This window comes from Accipiter gentilis, chromosome 14 (assembly GCF_929443795.1).
Source record: "Accipiter gentilis chromosome 14, bAccGen1.1, whole genome shotgun sequence".
In the NCBI taxonomy this organism is placed as follows: Eukaryota; Metazoa; Chordata; class Aves; order Accipitriformes; family Accipitridae; genus Astur; species Astur gentilis.
The window spans coordinates 32,577,763-32,590,541 of NC_064893.1; the positions used below are offsets into that span (position 1 = coordinate 32,577,763).

Consider the following 12,779-nt stretch of genomic DNA (forward strand, 5'->3'; position numbering starts at 1 on the left):
TTTACAACGTATATACACATACATACATTTTTCTGTAATTTTTCCCACTTAAAATTCAAATATCTAGGGCTTTCTCAGCATTATTTATTCTTGTTTTCAGATTCTAAACCGCTATCAGTAGTGCACTGAATAGATATGTGACAATAGATAGAAGGTAAAATTGATTCACAGATTTAAACGTGTCAGAATACGCTAGCCCCAAATTTCTAATTATCAGTTCAATGAAGTATGGGAAGTTCCTGTTTCACTGCCATTTAAGACCACCACTTTTCTTGTTCTTCAGATAGTCTGACCACAGTGAACCCCAACTTGATTATACACGTTACTCAACACCGTAATGCCTGAGAGGCACAGCATCACACACACTACTAGGTTGTTTCTATGTAAAGTGGATTCCAATCTGGAAAAAGAAATTTCTCAAGGAGGACCAATCTCCCAGCAACTATGAGATTTGAAGTGACGCTGGGTTTGAATTCTATAACGGGGGGAAATAAGAACCTTTGAAACTTTTGTTAAAATGCAACTCACTTTTCAATTTTGAGTTATCAATTATTAACATAAAATTTTCCAAAATTCCATTGGTATGAACTCCACCTACAGGCTGAGGAAAAAAGCACCCCTAAAACTATTAAAGAATATATTCTCCCAGAAAATTCTGAAAACATTTGCTATATGCAGTGTCTCTGTCATCACAGGAACTCCAAAACTAATTAGCAAGTGAGAATACAATCCTTTGCTCATTTCTGTCAAACAAAAACATTCAAGTGTCAAAAATCCCACAGTATAAACCTTTCCATTCACTCCTCCCAGAGCCATTGGGACTCAATATCCAATGTTTTTATATCTGGTAAAAATTAAAAACAAACCAAAAAACAACAACAAAAAAACCCCCAAAACCAAACCAACCAAACAAAAAAAACCCAAACCACCAAACATCAATTAAAACAAAAATGGTTTGATTTATATTTTAATTTACAGCAGCTACTGAAGACTTAAAATTGATACAATTTTTCAGGTTAACCACTTATATCTACTACTCAGAGAGTGGAAGTACTAAGGAATTTTTTTTTAACCCATCTAACTTGATTTATTTTAAAGTTTTAAATCAATTAGTTCCTTTTTCTTCTTGGAAAGTAAACATCAGATAACACAGGGACAGCAGAAATATCAGTACTGAGCAGAAAACAGAGCCTTCTTAGAAGCACGTTCTGAAAAATCCCAGCACAATGGAAAGAATCAGGCTTTGGGGTACACAGCAGATGCAAGGGAGTGTTTCTGCTCACTATCCAACCGCTGGAATTTGTTTTTGAAAAACATCCTTTCAGTGTTTTCTGCTATTGGAGACAGCAGCTGCTGCCAAACACCAGTGAATGTGAATCACTTTTTCCAGGAATACCAGTGCGATATGGATGGGTAGCCTGGCCTTCTTATTTAGTCAGCTCAGTTCCACTGCAGTAGCTAGGGCTCTGTGAGGCTCTGATATTACCTGATGGGCCCATGAATGACAGCCACCTCTAGGGTATAAAATTTCGGCCTAAGAGCAGCCCCAGTAGCATTTACTGGGTAAAATAAGGAAGAAATTAACCTTCTTAGTTCCAACAGAGGACAATATTCTGCTTTGCCTTCTGCTGGTGGTTGAAGAGAGAAACCTTTCAGACTTGATCACCTTTGTAGGAAGAAATGGTTTGAGTTTGTGCACAGCATGTAATCCAGAGGCAGGGGTCAGAGATATATAAATGAACCTTCATCCTGCTTCCATTCAGCTTGAGAGCCAGAGTGCAGTGATTTCTTTCTGCTGACATGAAGTACTGTCTGTCGGTGAGACTATGACCAGAAGAAAACTTGGATTAATCGCTGCTTCTTCACATCACTGTGGCACTCTGGGCATTTCTTCACCATCTATATAAATAAATGCACAAAATACATAGATAATATATTAAATTTCTCTATCAAGTTTGCAATTGTCCAATATGAACTATAAGCCATGCTAGTCATTTGACAGTCCCCAAGATACCCTATCTCTTATTTTTAAAGGTGGTGTTACCAGGCAGTCATTTAACTGCTAGTAATAAAAAAATAAAATGAGGAAAAAGAAAGCCTCCCAGTGAAGTAGCAACAAATTTTACAGCAGTCATCTCATTAATTACAGCTATGACATATCTGGAAGACTAAAATACAAGAATGAGGAAAATACAGAACTGCAAGAGCTGTTGTGAAGTACAGATGTACTTGTCATTAGTAAAATCCTATCAGATGGCTGGTGAGTTCCCTGAACTCCTGCTTCCTCTTGCACAGATGAGAAGGAAGTGATCTCCTGGGCATACCAGGATATTGGTGATACATGTGGTCATGACCAAGAGTTTTGTAGGGGAACCAAGTACATTTATTTCTTCCTACCACCCCACACCTTTCTTGGTTAACAGCAGAAGACTGGGTACATGAGGCAATAATTTCTCCACCCAGGTTTCAGTTTGCTTCTTTGCTAATCTGAAATTTTGAAGTTGGTCTTCAGCCATTTTTCCTACAGATGAACCCCAACTGTTCTTTTTATATTTTGCAGGTGACTGGTAAAACTAAAATGCTCCACTTATTTCAGACATGAGATAGTAAAAAAAAATTTTTAACAATTAATCTTTATGAAAAAATTGCCAGCTCAGTAGGCTAAACCGACGGTTACCTACATCAGTGGTGCTGCACAGGCTTCCCTACAGTATCAAAGTTAATCACTGCAACAAAAGACGTAGACTGCAAAGTAGGCTCAGGCAATAGTATTTTGATTCTAGAAATATTAATTGAAATACCATAAATTGAAGGGGAGAGGAAAACTCACTTTACCTCCCAGTAGACAGTGATTTGTCAAAGAGCTCTAAAATTTTTAAGTGTAATATAAAATTGTGAAATATTATATTATTTGCCCAAATAACAGATAGTCCAAGTGAGAATAACTCAGGCTCTCTGGAAGACCTGCAGAAAGAGCATGATAAGCGATGCATTTAAACACTGAAAAGCAGCAATAGACCTCTGCACAGAAAACTAAAACTAAAAGCAGCATATACTGGCACAATCTCTGCAAGGCTTCCCCTAATGCACTGAAAAATCATCCAACATGCACAAGCACTAATCCCTCTAATACCCCTCCAGCTGCAGGGAATTCTGTCTGCTCCTCCAAAAGCTACTAAAATGTTCCAAAATTGTTCACCGCCTCTCCCTACCACTAAGCTATTTCAGTAAAATAACAAATTGGAAGACATCACAATTTGCAAAACCCAAGTCATTGTATTTTGAATGATAGGCTGTTTAGTCACTTCCTCATAGGACAATATGCACAAAAAGTGCTTTTGAGCTAAAGAAACATAGTGAGTAACTTGTTAGCAAAGCAAAAAGCTGCTTTCAAATTAATCCCAGTCAGTGGTGACAAAACCCGATGCCATCTGATGAGAGTTCAGAGCTCAGACACAACAGACATGGTTGCTCATTTCCTGCTGGTAAGGATACCTCTATCACAAACAGCCCTTGCCACGAATGGAGGCAATTGGCTGCACAACCAGCCAACACATGGGTAGGAATGTGGATGGAAGTACTGGGAGATGGTTCCTCTGGGACTGGTTTCAGAGAAACGTGGAATAATAATCTTCCTGTTTGCAATCCTGTGCTCTCAAGCAAGCTGTTCTTCCTCCTCATCTGCGTGACTAGCAGAGAACAGTTCTGTCTCATCACTGGGAGAACTATCTCCCTCCATCAGTCCTCAAGGAATATCCCAAACCATAAGACAGTTGACTTTTCATTAACCAAACTACATTTGTATTGTATCATAAGCAAGCTAATGTTACTGTTACTGAGAACCATTCATCACTACAAAGGCATGTCACAAGTAAGGTAAAAAAAGGTGATGATACCATGTAGTTTCATGTTCTCCATAACAAAGGCTATAGATGCCAGTCATGCTGAACCTTGAGGGGTGCCTGAACAGTAGAGCAAAAGGTCTCAGCTGGTGAGAAGATGCTTCTTACATCCCCCACACCCAACAGTTTGTTGTTCAGAGCAAGAAAAAGAAAACTCAAAAAACCCCAAACAAAACATTCTTAGAAATAAGGACTTTGATGTATGTTGTCTATGGAGAAAGCAAATGGATCACATTGTTGGTGTATGTAGAAAGACTCCAAAGGTGCACTTATGAAGGACAGAGTATCCATGACGCGCTTTTCTTGAGAACAGGAAGAATATCTTGTTTGCCCTTTTCAAACAAGCTGGGCATTAAACTGAACTAGCAAGAAGCAGGTTCAAAATGACAACAAAAAATGAGACGGTTCTTCACATAATGTTTGGGTAAGCTGTGGAAGTGCTTGCCGTGGGATGTGGATGACAAGTTCCTTTGTTTTCAAAGGGAATTAGGCAATGTGGTGGAAATGCTTCAGAGGTTTCTGAATATCAGAAGCAACCTTTGGCTCAGGGAGTTCTTGCGCTGCAAATAGCTTCAGGGCTGAGAGATCACCTGCAAGAATTATCACTCATGCTTGCCATGTTCCTCTTTCCTAGGTGTCATTTTTTGGCCACTGTCAGAGACAGGCTGCTGGGTTGGACAGACCTGTACTCTAACTCAGTACCTCTGCTATTATGTTCCGATTATTTGCTTCAAACTCTGTCTTTCCCTATCTTTACAAATTATAAGACTGTATTCACCTCAGAGGGCTGTGCTATGCTACCACAAAGCAAAGCTCTGATTCACCTTGCTAAGAAAAACACAGATCTTTTCTTTCCCCTGCCACCACCTGGTACAACGTGGGATGAAGTTTCACTGTAACTAGCAAGATTATTCAAGGTAGTGACTCATTTCCCCAAATACAGTTTTGTATTGCATACCTGAATAGAACAGAAAGAATACTTCCAGTTGGAAGGGACCTACAATGATCACCTAGTCCAACTACCTGACCACTTCAGGGCTGACCAAAAATTAAAGCATATTATTAAAGGCATTGGGGCATCGACCACCTCTCTAGGAAGCCTGTTCCAGTGTTTGACCACCCTCTTGGTAAAGAAATGTTTCCTAATAGCTAGTCTGAACCTCCCCGGACACAGCTTTGAACCGCTGCCACACGTCCTGCCACTGGATCCCAGGGAGAAGAGATCAGCATGTCCTTCTCCGCATCCCCTCATTGGGAAGCTGTAGAGAGCAATGACGTTGCCCCTCAGTCTCCTTTCTCCAAACCAGACAAACCCAAAGTCCTCAGCTGCTCCTCGCAGGACATGCCTTCCAGCCCTTCCACCAGCTTTGTTGCCCTCCTCTGGATGCATTCAAATACCTGAATCTGAAATACAGTCTAATCTAGTAGATCAGACTATTTTAATCCCCAGTCTAAGAGATGTGCAATCAGATAAAGGAGTGATTAAAAAAAGATATAGACTGAGCAAGTTCTGTGATTTATCTATGGGCCATGAAAATGCACATTAACTTGGGGATTAAGGAGAAAACCAGACCTCAGAATTACCAATTTCAAGACAAAAACCACAGAACAGGGCTCTAAAATTGCTCAATATACAACAGTTCTAATTTTGTGGATTCATAATTGTTGTTTCTCAGCTTAAAAGTTACATGTTACTGGCAAAAGGAGAGAGTTTTTCCCCAGACACTTAAAAGATGAAAATTTATGAGCTGAGACAACATAATCTCCCTGTGGGATAATAAATGCTTGCCTAACCAAAAAAAACTCCCCAGGGAGCTCCTTCTGTTCCTTCATCAACTCAAGTCTCAAGCAGCAAAGATTATAAACACATGCTAGTAAAATTCTTGTCATGACTTTCCTAGAGTCTTTTCTGAAGTGGAGTATGCCAACTGTCAGATGTTCATCCCCGTATACTTTGTCATGAAAGGAAAAATTGACTATTCAGTGGTAATGCCTATTCAAGGCAATTGGTTTGACTGCCCAATCTGCAGCAAACATGAGATGCCTTCCTTTGGCTTTCTTGTACTTTCTTTCATATATTCCTTATAATCCAATACTTCTGGATTTTAACATTTTTAAAGAAATATGACATAGCAGACTGAGGATGAAATTTAGTCGAACAGCTATTCTGAATTCCCTTTAGGAGATACATGTCTGAAAACATCAGTCTGGACATTATTCTATATTTCTCTTGGACCAAGTCTGTCTTGATCACTGTATTTTATTTGGATGTTCATATACTGTTTATTTTCGACACTTAGCTGATGTAATTCAGTTCTTCTGGAGAAAAAGACCTTTCTCTGGAACTCAGAATGACTGATTATTTTGTACTTGCTTATAGATTCACAGGTTGAAGAAATTTCTTTTCCTTCTGTACTGTTTTTATAGGTTCCTGAGCTCCATTGATTAGTAGCCGCCTTCATCACCTATGAATGTTTAGAAATCACTCCACTCTTGTATTAGACTTCCATACCCAGGGTCACAGATTATTAATACCTGGCTGCCGAATCAAATGTTGGGCAAGAATCTACCAAACACATGCACTGTGGGATCAGTTACATCCTTGTACCTAAAGAATTTCAACCACCAATTTACTCATCCAGGAAAACCAAAGGACAGGATAACACAAGAGATATTTGAGCATAAATTTAGAGTCACAGATTCACAGAATTGTTTAGGTTGGAAAAAGACCCTTAAGATCATAGAGTCCAACAATTAACCTACCACTACCAAGTCCACCACTAAACCATGTGTCAGTTCTTTAATGAATGTTTGAGACATTGACTATAATTTGTCAGACTATCACACCATGGCCCTAAGCGCCACATAAATTTGTCTTAAATACCTCCAGGGATGGTGATTCAACTACTTCCCTAAGCAGCCTCTTCCTGATTTGCCTCATCTCATGATAGTGCTTTACAGTAGGTTTTTATATAGGGAAAAATATGAAACTAAGCAAGGAAAAAAAAATTAAAATAAAGGTTCAGATGTAAAAAGAAAACAAACCCAAACATTTTTCAAGATGACTCCACAGCTTGTTGCCTGTGTAGCTCTAGACAGGAAGACATGTGGAGGCAGCTCAGAAGAAGATGCAAAGGTTTAAAAACCACAGCATAAGGCAGAGGTCTGCCTCTAATCACATTGCAGAACATGGTAATTAATGAAATAAGTGGTAAATCTTCCATCAGGATTTGGGTGTTCTCCCTGTAAACAAAGGAATTCTGTTTCCAGGGCTATCCACATGGTTCTCCTGAAAAGCATTAAAAAAATTCACCAGCAGTTTCAGGAAAAACTGAAACCAGTAAACAAGATAACCTTTAAGAACTGTTCCCAGCATGTTTTGCAGCAAGTGAAGTCACATAATGGACATTTAAAAGGCACATCATCCTCAGATTTGCAGTCAGAGCACTGGAATCTTCCTAGAACAGGGGCAGGGAGAGGGGGAGAAAGAAAGAGAGGGAAGACATGACTAAATTCCAATAACGACGTGTGAAATTCTCATGCATACATGTTTCCAGTGCAGTCCAGAAAACAACCACAAGCTCTACAAACTACCTTAACTGTGCAGTACCTGGCCCTGTTACATTATTTCTTTCACGTGACCTCACTCAAGCCGTTTGGTGCTGCAGGTCCCCATTCAGAAACTGGGGTTACATCCTCGCTTTACAAGGAAGTTGTTGGAAAAGTCTGTAAGTTCTCAGGAAACTATTATACCATTGTGATAAAGACAGTGAAGTACTTTGAGAGAACATATGCAAGTGGCAGAAAGTACAATTCTATTGAGCAAACCACAACAATCATTATTGCACCTTAGCAAATATAGGCACGAACCAGTCATCATGTAATAGACCATCAGCATAATTCTCATTTCTATAACGTATCTTTTTTCCAGAATATTAGAGAATTACATCCAAAAATCTCACCTATACCTACCACACTCTGGCTCCATCTCCAGTGGAAAGATAGGCACAACTCCAGAGCCTGTGGGTGCTCTAATGTTACTGGTTTCTTTTGATACTTTGGTCTCTGGCAATTCAAGTTTGCTTTTCTGGTTAAAGTAGAAGGAAGAAATCTTCCTCTGAATTTCTTCTGGTGCCTCACCCTTAAAAGTGGCTGCATCTGATGATAAAAAAAACCCCAAACAAAAAACTCATACCAGCATACAAAACACTATAGTACAGAATACAATACACAGACTCCACAAAACACCATTAGCAGTAAGTTCATTAAGTTCTCATTGTATAAGAAGAAAAACACAAGTTGAATAACTATTTTTATATCATGCTGCTCGGTAACAGAAGTTTCTGATACTAACACATGCATTATTACTGAAAGCGACTCTTTATATTGAAGTAGTTCTGTGGAAATTCTTCCTAGACAGAGCAATCTCAATCCACTCCTGCTCCCACACCACTTAGATACAAAAATTCTGCCTTCACCCATAACGCACTTCACAGTTTAAAGAAGATGGCATTATAACAAATTTTTGTCTTGTTTCCTTGCACTGCCCCATCTCACATTGCCTTCTATCTTACACCTATTTTGGTTTTTTAACACAATTTGGACATGGCCAATTGCTTTGATCTTCCTTTACACACCCAGTGCAGGGAGGCCCTAGCCCACAGCTAAGGCAGCTGGACACCACCCATCATAATAATAAAGAAGATTCTAAACTTCAGACAAATGTTCCTTCCCAACCTTGTATGGGGCTGTCTTCTGCTTTAGGGCACCAGCTCTCCAAACTCAGAGGGCTCCCTTCACCTTGCACCTGCTGTTGCAGTTGCTTCTCTCCCTCGCCACAGATCATTCCAGTCAAATCTTTACACATCTGTTTGAACTGCTCTTTGTGATGAGGGCGCACAAACATGTAAAACCCTGTCCAAAAGAAAATACAGTCAAATGCATAGGAAAATAAATGCCTGACCATGGAAGACTCCTTGCTTTGGAGGGGATAAATTCTTTGGAAGCTGGACAATATTAGCCATATTGCTCAGAGTATTTTCAGGCTGGTGGAACACTTGATGTTTTTATTGATTTTACGATTATGGGGTTTTCCTTGCTAGAAGAAAGATGAGTAGTTAGTATTGAAATGATCTCAACTTACCTCAAAAGTCTTCTGTTCTCTACAGCTAAGCATAAATACCTGATCCAGCCCTTCACCTGACAACTGATCTACTGAAATCAGGTACACACACAATATCTGAAAAGACTTTCTCAAAAAGGACATTTCTTTTTACTGTTTGATTGACAAGGATTCACAACACATATACAGAAATTCTAAAAAATCCCAATTATGACTTACTGCCAAGCACAGACAATTCTACCACAAAGTCCTCTGAGATCAAAACTTTTGCTCAGTAAAGATGCTGACTCTGTGGTAAAGAATGCTCAGGGGAGATTATGACTCATGGGGCCACACAGTTCATTTCCCTCCCACTCTTCACTGTGTCAAGACTAATCTGACTAGTTAATACACCACAAAAAACCCACCCTATTTTCTAAAAATTTGAAGACTGTGACGTTTATTCAAGGTCAATGGAATACTTACTGTTATTTCCTAAAGACAACAAATGAAACTACATCGCATTTCCCAGCATACACTGTATGCATCATTTCCTGTGGAGGAGTTCACACCAGAGACACAGAAGAAAGTGAAATTGAGGTGCTACATAGCACAGGAAAAGATGGCTCCATCAAGGTGATCAAGACAAGCATATAATCCCCCCTCCTCCTCTTCTTTTTTTTTTTTTTTTTAAAACCAATAAAGCCTGATTTCAAATTTTGAAAACCTGTAGCTTCCTAAATCCTTCCGTCATTAAACCCATGAAAGGAAAAAACCAAACCAAACCACTTCTGAGAACATAAGTATCAGCTTGAAATTTCTAGAAGATTATTATGAATGATAAGGATACTGAATTATGACACAGTTCCATAACTATTCCCAGGTAAAGCTCTGTAGAAGAACAGTGAATCAAAAGTGTGACTGCTTATCCCAAAACCTGGAAGTGATCCAAGAGCTTAGCACCAGTGCAGCAATCAATGCTCATGAGAAAAAAAATTGTGTCAGTTCAATAGTCAGCACTGTCTGTTCTAAAGAGCAATCAGTTGTAGTAATTGAGGAGAAAATAGATAATTAAGCCATTTGACTGAAGTTAGCTTGACTGAAGGTTAGGACTGGAGTTACTGAGGTCTTACCTAATATTTTTAATGAACAATTTCTAACTGAACAGAGATCTCTGAATGACATTAATTTAACATATCTTTCCCGCTGCTCCATTTTTCTGATCTGCTAAACCAAAAGATGGGAGATGTGAAGTTTACCCATGCTAAAAGTTTTTTCCTAGAAGTGGAGAATTTGCAAACTAATGACTAGTGAAAGGTTTTTACTCACATGAGATCACAGCACCTACATCTTCTTTTCAACTAAATTAAAGTGATTAAATAAAAAACCAAAAAAACAAAACACCTTACTTTGCAGGAGATGAAAGTCTTCTGGCCTCTCAGTGGTGAGGGCTGCTATCACTGATATCATAGCATCATAGTTATCTGTCTTCTTGTAAGCTAACAACGCTTCATAGAAATGGCTGTAAGTGCTTTTGTTCAAAGCCCTTTTCACATCGTTGAGATAGGTAGTCCTGAGGCTCTGGTGGTGGTCTCTCCTAGAGCTTGAAGCTTTTTCAAAGTCTTTCCTTGGAGCTCGACTGGCATTGTGCCCTGAGAGACAAAGAATGCACGTGAGCAGGGCTTGGGGAGGAACAAACAGGTCACTCCTTTGTATCAACTTCTCTTTTCATTCAGAAGGGCGTTCCTGGACTACTTCAAAATGGTAAAGCCAACACATGGCCACACACCTCCCTCTGGCATGGTCTTGGGCAGAGCCAAGACCTGCACCTGGAAATGGCAGTGCAGCAAATTAATTCTCGGGATCACTTTTAGCATCTTCTGGAGGCTTTTTTGATCTTTTAAATGGAGAAAAGTGTCAGACAGTCACTAGGGAATGAGAAAAAGGTGACACAGAAGACACTGTGCATGGAGGTCAGCAATAAATCAGGTTTTGTGATATACTGAAGGAGAATAAGCATTTTAAACAGATGGCTTAACCAACTCTGCTGGCCTGACACATGGGCAAGTAAACAGTTGAGAGCAATTTTAAAGAATAGATTTCTCACCCCTTATTAATAAGAGGAGAAAAGGTGTGCGTGTGTTTCCCAACAGGAAAACAACGTCAAAAAAAAAACCCCCTAACCTGAAACAACACACAGGATAGCCCAAGAGCAATGTAGGAGCACAACAGAAGGTAGGAGCAGCTATGAACATCCTGCTAAACTCCAAGTGAACTTCTGTTCAAAATGTCAGTCTTTGATTTATGATATATTTTAGAGGAAAAAGTTCTCATGTGGATCTTGTAGGAATGCAAATATGGATGAAGTATATGATAAGAAACTGATTTAAATTAACCAGCCACATCTTTTGGTATTTAGATCTTTATTCTCTACTAAAGAACTTCAAAAGAAGTTAAAGAAAATAATTAAGTTTTAAAAGATGGGCTTAGTTCAATTCCCCGACAGAGGAAAAACTTGGGTGTGAATTTTATAATCAGTGTCTTTTACTGCATATCATACAGCTTTCTGACACTTTCACAGGAGCATACTCTACTTAAGGAGTGAGCAACAGAAATAATACACGCATTTATTGCTATTATTTTCTCAATTACTTTTAGTGGAAAAAAGTTTCTGCAAAAATCAATCTCATGGACCTCAGGACAAAATAATCACCAAAGATTCTATTCTGTTCGAATGTTCTTAAAATACAAAACAAAACAGGAAAACAAATCAAAAGAAATAATGTGGCTTTTCATACATGAAAAGCTTTTAAAGCCTTCCAGGAAACATTGGCGCTTTTTTTTTTTTTTGTTTAAAGAAAGGATTAGCCTTTGACTATTCTTTACCCTCTAAAGAAAGACTTCTAAGCTGTCCAACTATCCTACTCATTTCCTTGTGAGAAATACAAAAAAATTCCCAGCTGTTCTCAGGAAGATCTTTACTCAAATGATAACTGAGCCTTTGACTTCAAAGATAAATACTGGACAGTATGAGATTAGAAGGATGCATACAGAGATTACGTGCAATTGTGAGAATATGTTTGAGAGTCTGTTTCTGCAGAAAAAAAAAAAGACTATCCACATGAGGAGTGTCCACATTACCAATAACAAAACAGGAACTGTTTTCTTCTTCGTACCTGGATTCATATTGACCTAACCTAAAATGGCATTCCTTAAATGGCTGTCTTTCATGAGCCCTGGACAAACATGAAGCCCAGCAGTCTTGTGCTCAACTCACCCTTTCCCTCACTGACGTATGCCAGCTCATTCCCTAGTGCAGACTTCTGGCTTTAGTTGGTTTCCTTCATATCCACCTTGATTTAATTTATTGGCTTCTGTGTTTTGTTTTGTACAATGCTTGCTGAAAATTCTGAATTACCATCACTCCTACCTACAGATAGTGAGCCACTGTGCTAGGTGAACACAAAAATCATTGGTTCCCACCAGAATTTACAGTCAGTGATGAAATAAAACAACACGTATTACCATGGGACTGTGTTTTAATTTAACATGAAGGGTACCTGCACTATTCAGACCTGCTGTCAAGTGGGATCCTCCCCGGTTCAAGTGGAGGCCAGGGTTTAGCTGAGCATACCAGTCCTTTGAGAATACAGTTTTCTGCTGACTCCATTTTTCTTCTGTTAAATCAAACCAGTCTGTTAACAGTGAACTTAGGAAAGAATGAACATAGAATGGTGCATTTCAAAGCATGCCATTCTATGCTGAAAACACCAGAA

At 39.0% G+C, this 12,779-nt stretch overlaps 1 protein-coding gene across 8 annotated transcripts in view; it reads right to left on the reverse strand.

Moving 5' to 3' along the window:
• Positions 1–966: 966 nt before the first annotated feature.
• Positions 967–12,779, reverse strand: part of RTEL1 (regulator of telomere elongation helicase 1) — a 52,209-nt gene continuing 40,396 nt past the window's right edge. For 3 of the 8 annotated variants that reach the window (XM_049816363.1, XM_049816364.1, XM_049816361.1), the window contains 6 exons: positions 12,564–12,680; positions 10,413–10,655; positions 8,640–8,816; positions 7,875–8,060; positions 7,257–7,360; positions 967–1,899 (listed from right to left, as the gene is read on the reverse strand). In XM_049816363.1, coding sequence (XP_049672320.1) covers positions 1,825–1,899; positions 7,257–7,360; positions 7,875–8,060; positions 8,640–8,816; positions 10,413–10,655; positions 12,564–12,680 — 902 coding nt within the window. In that variant the 3' untranslated portion in view covers positions 967–1,824. Of the gene's footprint in view, positions 1,900–6,947; positions 7,146–7,256; positions 7,361–7,864; positions 8,061–8,639; positions 8,817–10,412; positions 10,656–12,563; positions 12,681–12,779 lie in introns of all 8 variants that reach the window. The other 5 variants (XR_007508071.1, XM_049816362.1, XM_049816365.1 and 2 more) reach the window with 5 other exon arrangements.